Here is a 23,312-nt window from a genome sequence, read left to right on the forward strand (position 1 = left end):
TGTAAGTTGTGTAACAAAACACGAGTCTCTATCACTGCATCAGCTAGAAAGCAGGGTGTCTCAGGACAATGTTTCTTGTTGCAGAGAAAATAGTGAGTGAGTATAGTTTTACGCCACTTTTAGCAATATTCCAGCAATATCACAGCGGGGGGACACCAGAAATGGGCTTCACACATTGTACCCATGTAGGGAATTGAACCCGGGTTTTCGGCGTGACAAGCGAACACTTTAACCACTAGGTTACCCCACCGCCCCAGAGAAAATAGTGGAGAAGTGTTACAGACAGATGATCATTGGGGACCAACAGTTCAATATTCTGATGGAGCTGTTTTTGAAAAGACACAGAATAAACTTATTTGTCTTCATGACATACAATTGCTTTTTTCTCGTGAGGGAGGTACTGAAAAATGTCACCCATAATGTCAGGTGACACTTTTGAGACAAAATAATTTTGTATATTTTCAAACATTAGTTTTGAAACCCCCAGACCCTCCCCAGAATATGAAACAGTTGGTCTCCTACATCAACTTCACAATTAGGTCACTATGGTGAACACCCAATCCACACTTAAGACCTTAGGATGAGCATCCAATCCACACTTTAGACACCTGGGTGATGCAAAAAGTGGAAATGTCCTATACCAGTGTACATTCTTGTCATTCCATGATTCAAACAATATTAACATCATAACAAGGCTCAAGTTTTCAAGTGAGTTAGTAAGTTAGGTTTCAATGCTGCTTTGAACAGAATTCCAGTAACATTATAGTGATTGATATGGGAAGAAAGTACCGGTAGTCTTTAAGATTTACCAATATTCACAATGTGCAAATATATATTGCTTTCACTCATAGGAATATAATAATGACTATTTGAACCCATGATGATAGCTTCCCACTGGCTCAAGGGAGGCAACTCTTCTCTGAAAAGTACATTGCTATTTTTAACATACTTTTCGATATCTGAAATATTCACAATCAACATGTCTTTAACAAAGGCCTAACCTGAATTCCTTATTTATGTTAGAACATGAATTTTAATCAAAATAATCAAATATACAACAACATTCAAAACAAATTGCATAATCAACATCAACAATATTTGAAAGATATGGGACAACCTGGGATATGGGAATTCAGTAAACAAGAGGGAGCCGATGGATGAAATAGACATGACACATCATCATGATAACACTGGTTACTATCAAGGAACCTGCCTTGATCTATGTATGGTAATTGACGACAGAATGACTCAATCCGATGACAGCTGCTTACAAGCATCTGATTTTCAACTTCTTTTTAAAGTGAGTAATGAAGCAATCACTTGGCAACCATTCTAATACAATGATAACTTTAGTATGTTAACATGGACAAACATAGGAAGGACATTATTCTGATTGGAAAATTAGAGGTTTCAAATCTCAATAACAACCTTGATTAATATGGACATTTAGCAGAAACATCACTGATAAAGCTATAGTTCTAGAAACAGTTTAAGAAAGTATTCATATGATAACCTTTTAAATCTGCAAGGTTAAACAACTGAAAGAAATAAGGGAAATTACAAAATTTTATCATAAATGTCAAACATTCATCATACCAATTAAACCATGACGGCCTGCCCACAGAATGCAAGATGTTCACACAGACCTTTTATTACAAGGGAAAGTAATCACAAAAGTCCTTATTGAAACATAAATGTATTGTGGTTAGCAATGAAGCATATATTCCCTCTACAATTCTACCTGACACCATGCACTGAACAACATCATCTACCATGTATAATAGCACCATCATCAACAAGAGCAACACTGGGTATAACTATAGTTTACTGCAATACGTTTACAGCGTTATGTTTTATAGCAAAGTGTTAAAGCTTAATATGAGAGGAAAGCTTGAAATGTTGCAGACAGAATATTGGATTCAAATGTTACATTAAAAGTTTCTTGACATGGCAAGGGAAGTAACTCTGCAGTGCAAAATTGTGTCACCCTGTAAAAAATCCACAGCCTTGTTTCAGCTTATTATTTCATACCTAATCTGGATGAGGCTGGCTGCAGGTTACCTGCCATCATTAATCAAAAAACAAAAGACATGATATATTTTTTGTCCATCTTTCATCAATGATCAGTAGACATTGAAGGTTTTCCCAAGTCATTCTCCAGCTCACAAATTCTACATTAAACATTCATTGCATTTGAGTGCTATTGGCATGGTCAGAACCATGGCATGGATTACAAATAACGTCCTGTCGTATGAAAATCATAACAGTTTTTAAACAAAATGTTCATGGCATTAGTGAGCGAGTATGGTTTTACTGCTTCTCAAAAAGCAATATTCCAGGAACATAACAGCACAACATCTGGGATGGGCTTCACATGATATACCCGTTGGGAATGAAACTGGGGATTAGGCGAGATGAGCAAACACATTAACACTGTCCCACTGACTCTTACATTAGATGAGGCCATTGACATTATGTTTTTCACTCGGGTAAACCGGAGAATGTTTTAACATTTATACAAGTGCCTGCTGTCCCATTTAAAATGAATACCAAGTACCCATTGCACAGAATGTTTCAGAATCAGATAATATTATAGGCCGCATCTAAATAATTATTATTTAACATGACAGAACAGAGCATATTAAACCATGGTTGCAAAATTTTTAACTCTGACATTATAATGAAATACTGTCAAAATGTATCGAAATACAAAAACAAAAACTCTCATTCTTCATCCGCGTCCAGGTTATAACGGAATAATTATTACAGAAGTTAGCCTTTTGTGTCACATCCTCTATTACTGTTTTCTGTTACGCAGTACCAAAGGTAAAAATATATTTAGCTTGTAGTCATGGTTACCACAAAACAGCTTTACAAAAAAGCTTTCCGTTCTCTGTATGTGATGATATTTGAGATAAGGAACAATTCCCACAACAAAGCCAAAAACCTGTCAGGCTCGTTACAAAACAGGGGGGAAAGAGACAGGTGCATACAAATAAATATAGATAATTCCCTTCCTAAATCATACGAGGAAAATATAGATGATTTTCATATCATATTCAACATCCTGGTGAAGAATAATGTACTGGCTTTTGAATCACTTGATTACATCTTTCAGTATTGAGGAAACACATTGATAATGTCATAGAGTCAATCTCTATTACTTCTTGTTGAGACCGCCTCTGTGGTGTAGTGGTTAGAGCGTCCGCCCGGAGAGCGGAAGGTCGCGGGTTTCGATCCCCGACCGCGTCATACCAAAAGACGTTAAAATATGGTACTTGATGGTCCCTGCCTGGCGCTTGGCATTAATGGGTACAACAAGGACTGGTCGGTTCAGAGTCAGTATAATGTGTCTGAGTGGGGTATTCATGCTTCACTGCGGCATGGTATCCCAGTGGGCTAGCTCTATAAAACCAGCTTCAGTCTGGGCTAGTACAAGCAGCCGCACATACACATACACAAGCCTGCATATCCTTAATGAGCGAAATATTCTCAAGCACGACGTTAAAACCCAATTTCACCTGACCTCACTTCCTGTTGTGCTTTGTATTGTTCATCAATAACATACCCTTACTGACTGGCTCAGTTTAGTTTTACGCCGCTTTTAGCATTATTCCAGCAATATCACGGCAGGGGACACCAGAAAGGGGCTTCACACATTTTGCCTATGTGGGGAATCGAACCCGGGTCTTTGGTGTGACGAGCGAACGCTTTAACCATTAAGCTACCCCACCGCCCCTAACATACCCTGAAGCTACCACTATGGACTTATACCATGACAAATGACAGATTCTCAGCCAAGACCTGCTTAACCAGACACTGACTATAACATGGATCAAAGTAGACACGATATATGGATGGCCTCTTTAAATTAGTGTAGTAGTGATGTTTCAGAAACGATCCTTCCGCCATTGTCTACAAGTCTTGACATCACAAGGATCTATACCGAAACGTCACTGCTACAATAAAATAAAGAAGTTGTTACAAATACATTGTCTTCTTTTCATCCCTTAACTTACACAAAATGGTGATAAAAATATTATAGTTTGTCTTGTACCTTTGAGAGAGTCGATCACCTTTACAACACTGCAAGCTGTTATAAGCAAACGATGATGTCATTATGACATAATACCATGCAATACATTTTTCAGTTTAACACAACCTGTACAAAGGACAGGTCATTGATCACAAGGATTAGAGCAGATGTTTCTAATGTACCATTGTAACATTACGTCATAATGATTAATGAATAATACATTATATATTATATTATAGCATCAATGACGTTTCCCTAATACATGTGATGCATTTGGATGACCCATCCCACATCCTTGTACAATTATTTCATGACACGACAAAACAATTTTTTAAATTTTCTTCATATAATTTGAAAATCCTTCATGATCCTTGCATTTGTTCAATATTTTTATGACCTTCATATGTCATATTTATTAGTCTCCCTCCGAATCCTGTGACCTCTAAACAATGACTGATCCCTAATGGCAGGCCGTGTGCGAAATACTCATAATGTAATCATCATCATCATCATCATCATCATCATCATCATCATCATCAATGAACGAGCCCCAGCAGGGATTAGTTCATGCTAAAAGTATTACTTTGAATAAATTACCATTACTTTGATGTAACAGTTTCATCTACGGAGACAAAAATCAAATCTATCTACTTCCATCTTGTTATTACTCACCTTATATAACACACTTGACTTAAACACACTCCAGATAGTTAAGCACCAAGTATAAAACAACATTATATGTTGATAAGCAAGACATTTTATTGCAGGTGTTAGATAGCCCTGTGTTGTCAAACAGAACTGTCAAATCTAAACATAACTCACTGCTTTACGGACTCCGAAATTCTTTACACAGAGACAGTAAGTTTGCAGGAAAATATCACAGTATGCAATAAGATACTGTTATCTTGGGCACTGATTTCAGCATTCTGCACTGACATATCGTAAAGTCTGATTATAACCAACTCACAGTGTACTTTCCCTTTGTTATAACTGTAGTTCAGTACCATATTCCAACTAAAATATAATGCATGTGACTGGGACCAACAAGCAGCTTGTTACATCCGTCAGTTTGTTACATGTGTGTTCTTTATAAAGATAGTTCACTATAATTAATCAATGGAGGTTATAAGAAACACAGGAGATACAGGTTCTATCTTGTGGACTGAGAATACATCCAGGATTCAGTTAGAAGCCAGCATAGCCTGGAGGCCTGACCCCCAACAGAGGAATGAATGAATGAGTTTGGTTTTACGCCGCTTTTAGCAATATTCCAGCAATATCACGGCGGGGGACACCAGAAATGGGCTTAACACATTGTACCCATGTGGGGAATCGAACCCGGGTCTTCGGCGTGACGAGCGAACGCCTTAACCACTAGGCTACCCCACCGCCCCCCCAACAGAGGAAGTATGGTAAGTACTAGTGTTGGGAATTGGTTAAAATGTCATAATTGATGATTGGTTCATTACCACCGATCAATCATTGAAAATAATTGGTTAGCGTCATTTATAAAATTTGTTAATGCACAAACATATAAGAAAAAAAACATGTACTTATTTTGGGGGTTTTGGGGGCAAAAGTTCACATCTTTAAAGGATGACGAGTATGTTAGGAACATAAATTTCTTGATGTCTTTAAGATAAATTCATTGATGACTTGGAACAAGCTTGTAGTGCTTATGAAATGTAACAGACAAAACCAACCTTGTGAAAAATATTGTTGATGAAAACAAGTGTTCCAGAATTGTTTGTGTTCGATTATGAGAAAACATGATCGATTGCTTGGTCGTTTAGTCACTGCGACCAATCTTCGATTATTTCAATTAATCGGACCACCACTAGTAAGTACTAAATGGTTAGTGAACCCTGTGTGATTTAGCATGAAGCCCTTAAGTCCTACAAACCTGCATGACAGTACATTATGACAACACCCTAAAAAACAGTAATTTGTCTGAATTATATTTTCTGTCTCCGGCTGTACATTATTAAACCCCAGTAAATTTATTGCATGAATTCCCTAATCAATTAATAAAAGAAAATATTGATCTCTTTCAAGACCAAAATCTTCCTTATCACCAATCACAGGTGCCATTATATGAAAGGAAATGATTTCTTGTTTAGAAAATCCAAAATATTTTTAATAATTTGATTATCATCTGATTATCTGATATTTTCGAGAATATTTTTCAACCAGTTTAGCCGACTTAGTTGAGACACATGGCGGTCCATGTTTAGTATTAATGGCAATGTTGGAGACACATGACCTGTTAACTCTCACCAAGTCCAGGACAGAGACACTGACGTTGAACACACTTTGGCTGTCACATTTAGCACCTGTACTGACTTAGATCTTGTGACGAGGTTACACTGACGACCAGATTCCTAGCTGACTGGGTCCTGTGACTTAATGTCTATCTGACAAATATCTAGCCATTAATGTCCATCAAAGACATAGATTTCCCCTTTTCTCAACCAGATATAAATGTCTTACAAGCTTATTCAGGTAAATATGTAAGTAGTGCATTTGTTCATACTAATTCAGTAACCATGGTAACCTGATGTAACTATGGTAACCAACTGAAAAGTGTCTAACTTATACATTTAACCTTTACTACACTACTTTAGTACTTAGTACTTGTCAAAGTTTTGCTGTATTCAAACAACATTTCAAATTCAGGTAAGTCTGCAAGTCCAAGATGACTAATTTGAGCAGAAGACAAATGAAGATCCAATGAAAGTAGTCCCCATTGATGCTTAGCATTTGGGGACTAGAACACAGAACTAATTGTAGATGTTAGAACTACACATCAATCATTTCTTCTTGTTCAGGCAGGTGTGAGCGAGTGAGTTCGTTTTACACCATATTTAACAATATTCCAGTAATATCACGGCGTGGGACACCAGAAATGGGCTTCAAACATTGTACCCATGAGGGGAATCAAACCCGGGTCTTTGCTGTGACGAGCTCTAACCGCTAAGCTGCCCCACCACCCCTGTTCAGGCAGATCTACTTGGACCAGTGAAATACAGACTGCAGTCTTAAAATAGGTAAATTTCTCAGGCTGTTCAAAGGTGAAAGGTATTGGAAAAATTAATTATACACATTTTCATGACATTATTTAACTGACGCTCTGACGAAGTCTGAGAAGCTCAGTCAAGGGGAGACTTTAGTCCAAGGTGAAGGTGCCAATCGTAGGTACATATTAGTGATTAGTGCATGTTGCATAGTAAAAGCAATTTCGCAGCTGGTTTAACATTAGTGTTGGGAATTGGTTGAAATCTCACAATTGATGATTGATTCATTACCTACGAACAATCATCGAAAAAAATTGGTTAGCGTCATTTTTCAGATTTTCCTATCCAGGTTGTTATTGCAGATATGTATAACATGATGCAACTTGCTACTTTAAAGTGATGACTAATATATTATGAACATAAACTTCCTGGAGTCTTAGAGAAATATTCAGTCATGGGGGCTTTTCAGTTAGTGAAGTGAGTTTTCTAAGAATTAAACACGTTTTCAGGCCCTGACATGTTCTAAGATATGTTCCATTGTCAAGTATTTCAACGACTAAAACAGTAGTTCCAAAATCGTTTATGTTCGATTATGAGAAAATGTGATCGATTGCTTGGTCGTTTAGTCACTGCGACCAATCTTCGATTATTTCAATTAATCGGAACACCACTATTTAACATAGACTTAGGACTGTTATAATATCACCATTGCTTGATTTAGTCAACTAATTCCGATATAATGATTTAACATGTAACACAAATACAGGAAAAACAATGACTTGTAACATCATAAACACCAACAGGAAAAACTATGAATGTAACATGAAGGCATGAAAGTAGACAGCTCTGATCTACTGAAGGAATATTACTCAATGTTTGATTGGCTGACAATAAACATAAGGTACAAGTGAGTGAGTGAGTTTAGTTTTAGGCCGCACTCAGCAATATTCCAGCTATATGGCGTCGACCTGTAAATAATCGAGTCTGGACCAGACAATCCAGTGATCAACAGGATGAGCATCGATCTGCGTAATTGGGAACAGCACAAGGTACAAACACCTTGAAAATATAACACCCGTGAAGGTCCAGGTTTGAATGTACCCATGCTTGTCGTAAGCGGCGACTAACGGGATCGGGTGGTCAGGCTCGCTGACTTGGTTGACACATGTCATCAGTGTTGATCACTGCATGGCCAGACTCCATTATTTACGGACTGCCGCATTTATAGCTGGAATATTGCTGAGAGCGGCGTAAAACTAAACTCACTCACTCACTGAAAATATAACTTAGCTTCACCATAAAGCTGTTTGGAACTAAATATGCATTTTTTTAAATATGGGAAGTGGAAATGATTAAATTGAAAAAAGGGGGTATCAACACCATGCCTAAAGATAGTAAAATCGAAGAATCTGTAATATTATTAAGGTGACAAAGTTTTCAAACAAATTATAACATGTACATAGTGATGTCTTTGTCTTTAAGATTACACACGCTTAACTTCAAAATAATTTTGGTCTGCAGACATAATATTTCAAAAATGTGTAATGATTCTTATGACAAATGAACACGATAATCAATCTATACAAATCAGTAATAATGTTCAAAATTTGCAATCAAACATCCTTTGTTTTTTCATTGTGTAACATCTGCTCAAATGTTAGTTCCTGTGCAAAATATCACAGCCTGACTAAGTCCACGGTATGCCAAATTTCACCTGGGCAAAACAGTCTCAATGCTGCTTAATTAATTAATTCTAATCAAAATATAAACACGTTCCCCATTTCTGTGCATCAATACAACTGTTAAAATTGAAATTATTATCTTTCATATATAAGACTTTGAGGTTGTGAGATCAGAGTTATCTCCCTTCTTAAATTTGCCCCATGATTTGTGACTTGGGATTGGGTACCTTTGCAGAATGAAATTTCGGGGAAAAAAACTGTCCCATATTTAAGGTAATAACGTTTGAAATAGGCTAGCAACTTTAAAGGTTTGATAGCAATAATTTGAGTTCATTTCACACACTTTCAGAATATAATTTTCTATGAGACGTAAGGAGATATCTCAGAGCAACCGTCCTTTACAATTTGGACAAAATTATTTCAACATTTTCCACCAGATTAATACAATGGCGTGACATAAATCACAAAAAATATAACAATGCCATTTTTTAGCCTTGCAACAACTGTCGCATAATGACTGACTAATGATCAATTATATTGATTTGCCTAGAACATTTATAGATTTTGAGTCCTCTGATGATAAGAAAAAAATTCATTTAAAAATACAAATAAAAACATTAATTGAGACCCTGTTACATCCTCACTGTGGATGTACAAATCTTAGAAACATGTGAGGTTTCCTCTCTTGCACAGAACCTCAGGCAGCTATGTGCTGATATGGTTACAACTATTTATGTATAGTTGACAGTGAAGAGGACTTCTGCTGAATTTTACAGGAATCACAGGATTTTGTAAATGATAGGGTAGATTTGTAGTATTTGTAAGAATTACATTAATTTGAGACGCCTGATATCTCAGATATTTTTAATTGCTTCATTTGTTGATGGCATCTAATCCGGTACCATGATTATTGCATATCTGTACAGCCTTTATATATGTTCATCATTTTGTAGTGACAGAAGACGTCTGATATGACATTCTTATCTTGATCCAGGTTGGACAGTTGTTACATTACTATCTATAACTGTCTACTTTACTAATGAACAACATGTACAACAACAACAACAACAACAACAACAGTTCTGTGTCAAAAATAATCATCTCAAGCAAAAAAGCGAAAAATACAATCCCGAGAATTTGTTTGGCTATTTAATGCTGCACTCAGCAATATTCCAGCTATATGAAGAAGGTCTGTAAATAACCGGGTTTGGACCAGACAATCCAGTAATCAACATCATGAGCATTGATCTACGTAATTGCGATACGATGACATGTGTCAACCAAGTCAGCGAGTCTGACCACCTGATCTCATTAGTCGCCTCTTGTGACAAGAATGGGTTGCCGAAAACCAATTCTAACCTGGAACTATCATTAATGGAACTTTGTCAAAATATTGATTATTGTATTTACATATTTTTTTGTCAGATTAATTTCTGCTTGACTGTTTTGTTCTTTTTGGGGAATTTGCATGCTTTACCTCTTGCTAGTCCAAATTTACTGCACCACTCAAAATTGAAACATATTTTTCATGCTTAATTTATAATTTTTTGCCCTGAGAGATCACTTTGAAGGATAAGTGAATTAAAAATATGCACTTTACATAAATCTAAAGTGCAAATTATGAAAATATTTGTGGAAAGATATGTATTATACAGAATACACCATGTATCTTATTGTTGAGTTTTATACTACAAGTAATTCACTGAATAACCAAGTGCCTAATTCATGATGTCTTTTGTCACCTTAAAAACTCCAAACAACTTATATATATATGTTCATCACATTCAAGATTCTTAAGTGTCTGCCATTATATTAACAAGTAATATAACTCTGGTGTTTACACTGCAGTCAATGGCTTTTGAATAATAATCTGGACCAGACAATCCCTTGATTGATAATATGAACAATAACCATGATCATGGTACGATGACACACTATCAAGCAAGCCATGGAGTCTGACCACTAGGGACCATTTGGTCACCTGTCACGACTAACAGAGGTTGCTGGGGACATAATCTTACCTTGAATCTTGACAAGGCTTAAACACAGCGGACATATGATTCATTAATGTGATTCCACAGTTTAGTAAAATTAACAAACATTTTTGTGAAAACAATTACGAATGATGGATTTCCTCTTTTCTAAAGCTACCATCAAATATCACAGCATGAATGTCTGCAGTTTGAAAAGTCTTACTTCGACCAAGGACACACCTAGTCGCTTATTACAACAATGTCTGTCATGACAGCTTGTCTTGTTACAGATGAATAGAAGCACATTTTTAAGGCTTTGAACCTTAATAACAAACAAAGGGACTCCAGGGCTCGATTAAAGGAGCTTGATTTTCCATGACAACCAAGAAGCATGAGGGAAAACAAAGATGCACCCTAGTTCTTTATTGTTATCAAAGTCGATGTATGAACTTTGTGTAGATAAATATTGTCGTTCCGATTACACCTCTTTAAAATTTAGGGTAGGTAGGTAGGAATTATTTCTTTTTTACATGTTTTTTAGACGTAAAGTACAAACTAATAACACATTTATCAATGTGTAATTGTTTATTTAATCAAGCTTGTGGCCATCATGTCGACTTTCTCTATCAGAATGACAGATGTCTGTCGGTGCCGGGAAAAAGCAATGGTATCTGAAAGCTTATCATATTCATAGCGCTTAAAAAAAATAGGGTCAGCACCAGGATTCAAGGGTCGGTCGGGTAATCGAAACCACAACATTCTTTTTTAGGCCTAAACAGAACCTCTGTTATCAGGCTGATAACTTTTTCGGTTGGTACATACTGAGAGGGTATGTGGCAATATCATCAATGGCATATAAAATGCGTAATGATTATTACCAGATTGGAAATAGTGAGTGAGTGAGTTGAGTTTTACACTGCTTTTAGCAATGTTGAAGCAATATCAAGGTGGGAGACACCAGAAATGGGCTTCACACATTGCACCCATACAGTTGGGAAAAGAAACTATCACAATAGTGGTCAACCTGTGATTGATAAAGCTCGAGTAAATTACCTGTTCCTGAAGTACTCACAGTTTGATGACATAAAGCCCACGAAAGCATGAGGAATTACACATGAATCAGTGATGTAGTATGGTAAATACAGCCTTGATGTATTGAGGGTGTTCAAAGATTGATAATGTGTGGACAAGTATTAATGGGTTTGTCAAGACACAAATTTGAAATTTTGGTAAGATTCCGCCCGTATCTCCCGGGAATTTTAACGATGATGAAAAAGATATATTTATATTCAGGTTATATGATTTGACCAGAAGCCACAAAATAAGTTTAAAAATGACATTGTGCATAAAGACATTAAATTATCTGGATAGGGTTAGGGTTAGTCTTGCAAAATGAAATTAAAGTGGTGATACGGGCGGAAGTCTTTCCAAAAATGTTTAACATGCACTTGGTGCACACACACACACACATATATGGGGTTTAATTTTGTTATAACAGTTTGCTTTAGTGCCTGTCTTCTACAACTTTAATGGAGCCCTGGATTCAGATTCCTAGTATGCACACTGCTGATGAGCTAAGATACAGCACCACAATAAATCATTTTTTAACTTAGCATTTGAATTCCATGCTTTTAGCATTCACACAAAACTGAATTATTATGCAGTCCTGGAACTCTTGATGGAGATGTGAGTGTGATGAAATGTCAAGGCCACCTACAAAGGTCAAGGTCACTGGAGAGTCCCAAAGCCCTGCATACTTTGAGAGGTACGTTGTGGAGGGATACCTATAAGAGAACAATAAATCATTAGAATCTGTTATTTGTATAAATTGTAAATAACCACTCCAAACAACCATAGTCAAATGCAGGGTTCTCAGATTCACAACTTTAACACGATCTGGATTGTGACATTTCACTGTAAGTCAATGGTGTTTGACAAGCAAGGAAAGCAAGGGATACATTCCACTCGGGAATTCCCATTGGCTTTTATTTCCACTTGGTTTTAATTCCACTAAGGAATTCCCATGGGTTTTTCCACTTGAGAATTCCCATTGGTTGTTAATTCCACTAAGAAATTCCTATTGTTTTCTTATTTCTACTTGGGAATTCCCATTGGTTTTTAATTACACTTACTTTTTCCAGATTCCTGGAATGTAGGATTGATTGTACCTCTGCATAAGTTGGGTGAAAGGGGTGATCCAAACAATTATAGAGGTATTGCATTATTGAATACACTAAACAAAATATTTACCACTATATTAGATAATTGCATTAAGGCTTGGATATCCACTCGTGAACTTTTATCTGATTGCCATGCGGGATTTCGAGAAGAGTATTCAACTACGGACCATATATTTACTCTCAACAGTATTATCCATAAATATCTGCGGAAGAAAGGGGGAAAGTTTTATTGTCTTTTCGTAGATTTCAAGAAAGCGTTTGATTTCGTTAATAGATCAAAACTGTTATATGTACTACTACAGTCAGGTATACATGGCAAACTCCAACGTCTTTTACCTAATATATACACCAATGTGAGAGCATCTGTTAGAACCAGTAAATTTCAAATGAGTGATATATTTGATACATATGCCGGAGTGAGGCAAGGTTGCATTCTATCACCTGTACTTTTCCTGTTATATGTTGAAGAACTTGTTACGGAAATGTTATTAACCCTTTCAACACCGCAGGCCGCTTAAGCGGCCACAACGTTATGAGTCCCCAGACACCGCAGGCCGCTTAAGCGGCCAGGCAGTAGTCACGTCAAAATCAGACATAATTTCAGGAACCTACCTGACTTATGATTCATATATTATATCTATCACATTTCACAATGTCTGAAAACACTTATTAAATTTCAATTTATCATATATTATCAGCAGAATTAAAATTATAAACTATTTTTCGCGAATGTTATTGAAAACAACGATTCTCGGACACATGCTTCGCAGCGGGTCCACAATAACGTTGTCAAAGAGCAAAGTAAAGATGTTTCGAGGAATTCATTAAATAAATTGAATAAACTAATGAATAAAATCAACAATAGCATTCATAAAAGTTGTCAAACGTACATATAAAATTACTATTTCCATCTTTTGTGCGATCATGTAATGTAAGTCAAGTCACTGACAACTGACATCTCGGCTCTCGCCTCAATCTTCACGCCGGACACACGATGTTTAATGCGAAAATATGTACATGAAGCATTTTTGTCATAGGTCATAACCTAGCACGACACGTCCAATAGGTTCCATAATTTACGATATGTAGCGATTTCTTGCTTAATATGTTCAAAATAGCGTTATTTTACCCAAAACTTTCGCCTAAATCTGGAGATTTTCGTTATTTAGGGCGGTATCCATTGCCGTAATATGATTGGCTGCCTCATGTCACGCGGTCTGATTTTGACCAATCACGACCCTTAAAGCAGACTGTAGCGAAAAGCGCCATTAGAAACCAATTTTTATCCAATAAAATCGCTTCTTACAACTGTGAAAATACTCTCGGCAAGGGTTCAGTGATGTTGTTGAGGTTCAGAGCTTTTAACGATACCCGACATCAAACGATTCGCCTCCCATGTTTTTCATCACTGAAGCTTCGAAAACGGAGGTATTTTCCGTTGTTATGTCATGTTACCGAGCGGAAAGCCACAGATATAGGGAAATAGGCGACCATACATATTATTTAAGAAATCTTTTATAATAATTTTCTGATTACGTGAAAATGAAAATATGAAAGAAAAGGCACGGACATGTTATGACATGTCACAAATTGAAAATAATCGCCATAGTTTTTGCTTCCTTCGTGGTTTATCGGGAGGTTATAAATGTAAGCTTGCATTTTCATTAAAAAAATATTTTATTTAAGTTGTAGTTGTATTATTTGAATAATATTATAAAAATAAACGTCATATTTATCAACAGTAGGATTAGATCTTTTAAATGGTGTATGGGATGTAGTAGCAATAACGTTTTACAAGCTTATAATTTCCTTCATAAACATAGGCTTCATCTGTGACCTCAGAGTCTCTGGGAACTCGGTGTCATGGCACTAAATGCCTCTGGTTGACTGGTGTTGAAAGAGTTAAATGATACGAGAGGTGTATTTATTAACGAACATATCAGAGATCTTGCAATAATGCTATTTGCAGATGATGTCGTGATTCTTGCCAATTCTGTTGTCCAGTTACAATGCAAGATAGATACTCTAAATGAATATTGTTTGAAATGGGATCTTCAGATAAATATTAGTAAAACTAAAGTAATGGTTTTTAAAAATGGGGGTAAAATCTCTAAAAGTGAAAAATGGTTCCTTAATGGACAAAAATTGGAGGTGGTATCATATTACAAATATTTAGGTATTATATTTTCGTGTAGAAATATATTGTCCAGAGCCTGTGAAACATTATCTATGCAAGCTGAACGAGCCCTACATGTCATAAAGAAATTCATATGCAAATATAAAGAATTACCGATCCATGCATCATTTAAACTGTTTGATGGAAAAATTTAATCAATTTTGTTGTACGGCTCTGAAATATGGGGCATTAACATAAACAAGAATATTGAAAAGGTCCATTCAAAGTTCTGTAAGTTTTTGTTGCATGTTGGCTACAGAACTGCGAACAAGGTTATTTTAGGTGAATGTGGACGTTTTCCGCTGTTTATTAACGCCCGATGTCGGGTTATTTCATATTGGCTAAGATTGATGAGACAACCAATTTCACGATATTCAAGATGTAGTTATGAAATGCTTAAAACACTAGATGATACCGGAGATATTAATTGGGTTTCCTTCGTTAGAACTATTCTTTTTAGTCATGGCTTTGGAAATGTATGGCTCGCTCAAAATGTAAGTAATACACAATATTTCATCAAATTATTCAAGCAGAGATGCAAAGACATTTATCAACAGGACTGGTATAATGAAATAATGTCATCAACCTGTGTCAACTTTTATTCAGAATATAAATATTGTATTAATACAAAAATTTACCTTTCAAAGATTAAATCACCACAACTTAAGTGTTCGCTTACTAAAGTTAGATGTAACGCTTACAACTTCAAAGTCCAAGCGGCGCGATTTGCCAAAACTTCAAATGCAATAGATATCCAATGTCCATTCTGCAATTTATCGCAAGAAGATGAGTACCATGTATTACTTGTATGCCCGAAATATTTAGAATTAAGAGAAACATATTTGCCTTATTTTTCTATAACCAACTGTCGAGACAAAAATTCTGTATGCTACTTTTGCACAGAAAATATTGACTTGTTGTTTAAGGTAGCCCTTGTGTTGTACCACATACTTATGTTGAGAGAAAAAATGTAAATTGTGAATGGGTGTTTATGGATTTATTGATGTTCCTATAACTCGTGTATTTACAGGTTGAGCATAAATGCACTGTTATTATTGTACACATGTACTATTGGCCTCAGGGCCACATATACAAATAAATATGTCTGTCTGTCTAATTACACTTGGAATTTTCATTGGTTTTTATTTTCTAGTTGGGAATTCCCATTAGTTTTTAATCCTACTTAGGAATTCCCATTGTTTTTTAATTCAACAAGGGAATTCCCATTGCTTTTTTTATTTCAACTTCGGAATTCCCACAGGGTTTAATTTCCACTTGGGAATTCCCATTGGTTTTAGCTATGATCAATACACAGTATAACCACACATGGCTATGTCAGTCTTATCGCTAGAACCAGTCTGGTCCTAGAAAGCCAGAGGTGATATAGGTCAAGGACAATTACCACTTTTAAAAAAAACATAATCAAAGGTATTGTGCTTACAAATATAGAAACATATCACAAACAGGGTTTGATGCAGGTTTATGGGTGTCAGGCAGACCCAAGGTATATAGCTCTTCATGGCAAAGTTCACCACCTGGGTGTCCGTGAATAGAACTGCCAATGTGGTGATGCACAGGTGATGAAGATGATGACCACTCACCAAGAGGCGGGGGTCCAGCCGGCCACATACTGCGAGATGACATGGGGTCACTCCACTGCATCTGGACGGGTCTGTGCGGGAACTGGCTGTTGTCCGGAGGCTCCAGATGCTCCACACCAGAGCTGAGATACAGGTTAGAGTGGCTCCATTGCTGTTTGGGAGGCCAGGTGTGCATGGACGATGCATCCTGAAGGGAACAGTCAAACCAATGTTAGCAAAGGCAGGATGAAGACAAGTCTTGATATGATTCTACAAGAACCAGGTAACACTGAGAAGTTTACATATGTAATATTTGGGATTATACTTTCTCAGCAAAGAGTGATTTAGTGAGTGAGTTTAGTTTTACGCCACACTCAGCAATATTCCAGCTATATGGCGGTGGTTTGTAAATAATCGAGTCTGGACCAGACAATCCAGTGATCAACAACATGAGCATCGATCTGCGCAAATGGGAACCGATGACATGTGTCAACCAAGTCAGCAAGCCTCACCACCCAATTCCATTAGTTGCTCTTATGACAAGCATGGGGTGCTGATGACAAAGTTTAACCCGGGTCTTCTCGGGTTGTGCCAGGTGTGAGTGAGGTATACGTACATGAGGGTCCGGTGCCATAGCCCCATGGTACTTTTGGGAGCCCCGCCTTCTGTCACAATCGTCATCACTGCTGTCCTCTCTGGGGAAAAACAAAATGTCCATTGCTCAATCTTTTCATCACTTCATGTCATACCATTACAACATATACAAAACAAGAGTCATCAGAATATGACATATCCCCCCGGGCCCCCACATCTTTGAAAGAACAAATCATTTGACAGTTACTTAAAGTCGAGCTTGATTTTAGACTAAGTGCAAATCGTTTCCATGGAAATCATGAAAAAAATAAATGACAAAAATCTGCAAATAGCAAAAGGCACCACTTCAAGATCTGCCTCACATATCTGCCACGTTTTGCTGAAAGATATTGAGAAGTTTTCGAGTTGTGCTCTGGAAACGAAAACCCACCCCTCCTTTTGGGACTAAGTCCGAATCGTTTCCATGGCAACCGAGAAAAATAAAAATGCCAAATATCTGCAAATAGCAAAGGCACCACTTAAAGTTCTGTTTGATATATCTACCAAGTTTTGTTGAAAAATATTTAACGGTTTTGAGTTATGCTCCGGAAACGAAGCCCACCCCTCACTTTTGGGACGAAGTCCGAATCGTTTCCATGGAAACCGGAAAAATAAAATGCCAAATAAAATGCCAAAAATCTTCAAATAGCAAAAGGCACAACTTTAGGATCAGGAAACGAAGCCCACCCCTCTTTAAGACTAAGTCCAAAACGTTTCCATGGAAACCGAGAAAAATAAAAAGGACAATAATCTGTAAAATAGCAAAAGGCACCATCTTAGGTTATGTTTGACATATCTACCAATTTTTGTTGAAAAATATTGAACGGTCTTTGAGTTATGCTCCGGAAACAAAATGATAACGGACGGACGAACGGACGGACGAGGCGACGACTATATCCCATCGCATTACATGCCGGTGGGATAAAAGTCACTTCCTGGTGTAGTTGTCCTAGATATTAATTTTAAAATCCTCTTATTTCTATGGGCCCTGTTACCAGGACAACACTGACCCACATGTGGTCCTTGACATAATCCATTCAGGTCACATGCATGTACCTAAATAAAAGCTAATCTTCATCATGTTCATACTGTGGGATAATTTAAGACAAGTTAGGATCATACGAAAAGCTGTCACAGACAATTTATCAAGTATTCTGATCGATCATTAGGGTGCCATGGAATGACCTAAATCACATTTGTCTATCCTAATGTCACCACTGTTGAAAAGAGGAAGTGTTGGGAGGGACTATCCTACTTCCAATGTATTACAATGGGGAACATTGAGGTAGTGTTGTGAGGGACTCTCCTAATCCAGTATTACAATGGGGAACGTTGAGGAAGTGTTGTGAGGGACTATACTACCTCTAGTATTACAATGGGGAACGTTGGGGTAGTGTTGTGAGGGACTATCCTACCTCTAGTATTACAATGGGGAACATTGGGGAAGTGTTGTGAGGGACTCTCCTACCTCCAGTATTACAATGGGGAACATTGAGGTAGTGTTGTGAGGGACTATCGTACCTCCAGTATTACAATGGGGAACATTGAGGTAGTGCTGTGAGGGACTATCTTACCTCCAGTATTACAATGGAGAACATTGAGGTAGTGTTGTGAGGGACTCTCCTAATCCAGTATTACAATGGGGAACATTGAGGTAGTGTTGTGAGGGACTCTCCTAATCCAGTATTACAATGGGGAACGTTGAGGAAGTGTTGTGAGGGACTATACTACCTCTAGTATTACAATGGGGAACGTTGGGATAGTGTTGTGAGGGACTCTCCTACCTCTAGTATTACAAAGGGGAACATTGGGGAAGTGTTGTGAGGGACTCTCCTACCTCCAGTATTACAATGGGGAACATTGAGGTAGTGTTGTGAGGGACTAGTGTTGAGGGACTATAGTACCTCCAGTATTACAATGGGGAACATTGAGGTAGTGCTGTGAGGGACTATCGTACCTCCAGTATTACAATGGGGAACGTTGAGGTAGAGTTGTGAGGGACTATCCTACCTCTAGTATTACAATGGGGAACGTTGGGGTAGTGTTGTGAGGGACTATACTACCTCTAGTATTACAATGGGGAACGTTGAGGTAGTGTTGTGAGGGACTATCCTACCTCTAGTATTACAATGGGGAACGTTGAGGTAGTGTTGTGAGGGACTATACTACCTCTAGTATTACAATGGGGAACGTTGAGGTAGTGTTGTGAGGGACTATCCTACCTCTAGTATTACAATGGGGAACGTTGAGGTAGTGTTGTGAGGGACTATACTACCTCTAGTATTACAATGGGGAACGTTGAGGTAGTGTTGTGAGGGACTATACTACCTCTAGTATTACAATGGGGAACATTGAGGTAGTGTTGTGAGGGACTATCCTACCTCTAGTATTACAATGGGGAACGTTGAGGTAGTGTTGTGAGGGACTATCCTACCTCTAGTATTACAATGGGGAACGTTGAGGTCTATCCTATCTCCAGTTTTTTGGGAAACATAGTGTAGGACTACTCACTTGGAGTCGATGGCCTGCACCAGGTCCCGGCCGACAGCATAGAACTGTTCCCCACTGGACGAATCATCACTTAGGTCACTCGAGTCCTGGACACCGGACCAGCTGCTGTTCATCGTGTCGGACCTAAAATGCCGTAAGTTTCATCATGTACTGTAGCATATACAAGAACTGGAATGGTATAATCACGACATGTTTTTCTCCAACATAACCAGACAATATGAGCCAGTGATGTGTAACTTGTCTGCTGATTGTACTGTACTCTTGGATAACATCTCTTTAAGTCTTGAAAAATATAAAACAAAATGTTTATAACAACATAATGAAAATGCACTTTCAGAACAAGCATCCACTTTTTGTAAGACCACGCTTCAAACCCATGAAGCAATAGGTGAGGTGAAATGGGGATTAACGTCTTACTTAACTATATTTCGCTCATATGACGATGTGCATGCATGTGTATGCGTGGTTGCTTGTACTAGCCCAGATTTAAGCTGGCTTTATAGTGCTACTGCTAGCTCAGAGATACCATGCCCGCAGTTAAGCATGAATAACAAACTAAGACATATTATACTGACTCCGAGCCAAGCAGTCCTTGTAGTACCCATTAATGCTGAGCGCCAAGCAGGGACCAACAAGTACCATTTTTTAACATCTTTTGTATGACATGGATGGGGATCCAACCCACGAACATCCAACCTCTGGGCGGACGCTCCAACCACTACACCACAGAGATGGCTAATGAAGCTATCAGATATTAAAGGGGCAGTGGAGTAGCCTTGTGGTTAAAGCATTTGCTTGTCACACTGAAGACCCGGGTTCGATTCCCCACATGGGTACAATGTGTGAAGCCCATTTCCGATGACCCCTGTAGTGATATAGCTGGAATATTACTAAAAGCAGTATAAAACCATACACACTCACTCACTCACTCACTGTATGATAGTGACCTCTAACTAGTCACATCAGGACCAAACAATCAAGTGACTGATGTAAGGAGCAAGGATTTATACATTCGACTACTACGACACACCAAACTTAATGACCTAGCTTGATCACCTGCCCTACGAAGTCTGCTCTCACATAGTGTGCTGGCCTATTCTAACCTGGAATCACCACGAGGGAAACTGTTTGATAAATGTACCTACCCTCCATGGGTGTTCATGGCCGGCCATGTTCCACTGCCAGGGAAAGACCACTGTGACGTGGACATAATCGGCCCGGGTCCAGGGCCGGCAGCTATGTACCCTGGGTTCGGACGATACGGCATGTGCATGTCCTGTGAGCACTGACGCATGTGCATGGTCGCATCACGAGAGGGATCCATCATTTGCCGCTGGGGGAATGACTGAACGGCAGGGAGACTAGCTCTATGTTGGTGAGGCCAGGTGTTTCCACGGACACCAGACAGATCCAGACATCCTTCAGAGCGTCGGTGCATCTGGTACTTGGGATGTTTCATCTCTTCAACATTAGAGTCGGAGGCAGGACTTGGCATGCGATATATCTGGGGCACTGTCAGCTGAACTTGACCTTGAACCTGGTTCTCGGGGATCGCTTGCATAGGTGAGTTGGAGCAGTTGACGCCGGACAGCAGGTTGATAACACTCTCCAGCTCCTCCTCCGAAGCCAACTGACAGTTCACCTGCATTAGACCCACACCTGAAATACGAACACCTGTATTAAATTAAACTGTATAAAGCTCAGCCAATTGTGTTTCTGTATCGCAAATATCAATACTGACTGGAGATAAGCTGAGGGTGATCCTGGAAATCTTCATCAAAATGGGACATCTGGAACATAAACCGAACCCACCTACCCCCCCAGGCAGTGAAAGTTAGCAACAATCCGCCAATTGAGTGAGTTTAGTTTTATGCCTTTTAACAGCAAACACCGACAACACTGCGTGCGACAGTTTTTGATGTATGGAGCAATTGTTTACATTCCATATGGCAAGTGTTGTCTGTTTGGAAGTTGTTCACCTCGAAGTTTCAATTATCAATATCAGGCAAGTCTTAAGGGATAATAAGTCTATTATTGCATCAATAGGGAGCTAAAGTGAGTGCATATGACCCAATATGTATAATATAGGCCAAAATATTGTCAAAAATGTGTGAAAATGTGTCTTCAAAGTTTTAACATTGCTTTGAGATATGTGGCCCAAACTGTTAACTAGAGTTACAATACCTGGTGGGGGCTGAAGCCCATGTAAGTGTAAGTTTCGTGGATCAACCACTGGATTCAAATGAGACTGATGACCAGGGTCCAGGCCCATCAGATGGGGTTTCAAAAGACTGCCTGCAGCCAACTTGGGATCACATGATTCAGGCAGCCCAATCAGTTCAACTAATGGTTGGCCTTGACCTGTAGCACTTGGATGATGACCTTGACCTATGGTATTTGGAACATGACCTTGACCCATGAGAGCTAACTTTGATAAGCCAAGACTTGTATTGTCAAGCCTTGGGTGACCTTGAGCTGAGGCTTCCAGTTTCCTGTGCCCTTGAGCAGGTCCATCAAGGTCAAGGCCAAGAAGGTTAGCTTGTGGAACTTCTTTCGAGGCAGAGATTTGTTCTGTATTTGCTCCTGCTTGATCTGGCCTCCCTTGTACTGACTCGGAGCTGCCTGCAGTCTGAGTCGAGTCCAGCTCATCCTTAGTCGGGCAGCCTGCTGCAACATCTACATAAAAGGCACTTTTACCTTCTTCTGGTGAAGGTTTTCGATCAAACAGAGAAAGTAACGAAGACTTAAATGTTTGTTTGGCTAAAGGTTTTGGTGAATCCGGACCTTTCATGGCTTTCTTTGTCTTGGGACTCCCTTTGGGTGATTGCGATGGACTGCTGCCATTCTTGAGATGGATTTTGTTCTGTGATTTGTCCATATTAGTGGTCAGCAAAGCCATAAAGTGTTTGGTTATCTCCCCTTGATTTTGGATTCCTTTTGACATGCTTAGTTTCTGAACCAAATCCATCATCCTGTCACTGCAAAGCTTGTGGTATGTTTGCTGGGTTTTCAAGAATACCAGCAACACTTTACACAAGGTCTGAAAAACATATAAACAAATGTTAAATATAAATACTGGACTTGCAGTCCTCAGCAAGTTCATGTTGTTTGGCCGCCGCCATATAGCTGGAATATTGCTGAGTATGACGTAAAGCTAAATTCACTCACTCACTCATGCAGGGTTTTACATGATGCGTGATTCCTGCATATTTGACGCAACAATTTTGTAAACGACTCTCAAAATATTATCATATGAGTCAAGCTTCACGCAAGTTTTATGGGTGGCCCTCACAATTCAGTTCAATAAAATCGATTTGATTAGCAAAAAATGGTATTGTTCGATGATAGTTTGCCTTTTACAGAGCTGTCAGATTATTCCAGAGAACTCAGAGGAGACAGTAATCCTGGCTGTTTGAATTGAACACTGTAGTTTAATTTGGTGGTGTGACAAAAACAGTTAGTGATGAGGTACATACTGAGAATGATTACCACAAAGAAATATTAAAATTTTCATGACTCCCAAATAT

General features: G+C 38.4%; 1 protein-coding gene and 1 long non-coding RNA gene across 4 annotated transcripts in view; one reads left to right on the plus strand and one right to left on the minus strand.

Annotated features, from left to right (window-relative positions):
- LOC124282930 lies at positions 1–17,029 on the plus strand. The gene is made up of 3 exons (XR_006900284.1): positions 1–100; positions 4,173–4,177; positions 16,990–17,029. It is a non-coding gene; the product is annotated as an uncharacterized LOC124282930 (long non-coding RNA).
- Positions 11,383–23,312, minus strand: part of LOC124282928 — a 17,938-nt gene continuing 6,008 nt past the window's right edge. For all 3 annotated transcript variants that reach the window (XM_046718979.1, XM_046718978.1, XM_046718977.1), the window contains exons 3-8: positions 21,970–22,825; positions 20,931–21,444; positions 19,786–19,908; positions 17,258–17,336; positions 16,663–16,849; positions 11,383–12,489 (exon numbers count right to left, since the gene is read on the minus strand). In XM_046718979.1, the coding sequence (XP_046574935.1) occupies positions 12,434–12,489; positions 16,663–16,849; positions 17,258–17,336; positions 19,786–19,908; positions 20,931–21,444; positions 21,970–22,825 (1,815 nt within the window). In that variant the 3' untranslated portion in view covers positions 11,383–12,433. The remainder of the gene's footprint in view (positions 12,490–16,662; positions 16,850–17,257; positions 17,337–19,785; positions 19,909–20,930; positions 21,445–21,969; positions 22,826–23,312) is intronic.

This window comes from Haliotis rubra, unplaced genomic scaffold (assembly GCF_003918875.1).
Source record: "Haliotis rubra isolate DU_JTF1 unplaced genomic scaffold, ASM391887v1 Scf307, whole genome shotgun sequence".
NCBI lineage: Eukaryota > Metazoa > Mollusca > Gastropoda > Lepetellida > Haliotidae > Haliotis > Haliotis rubra.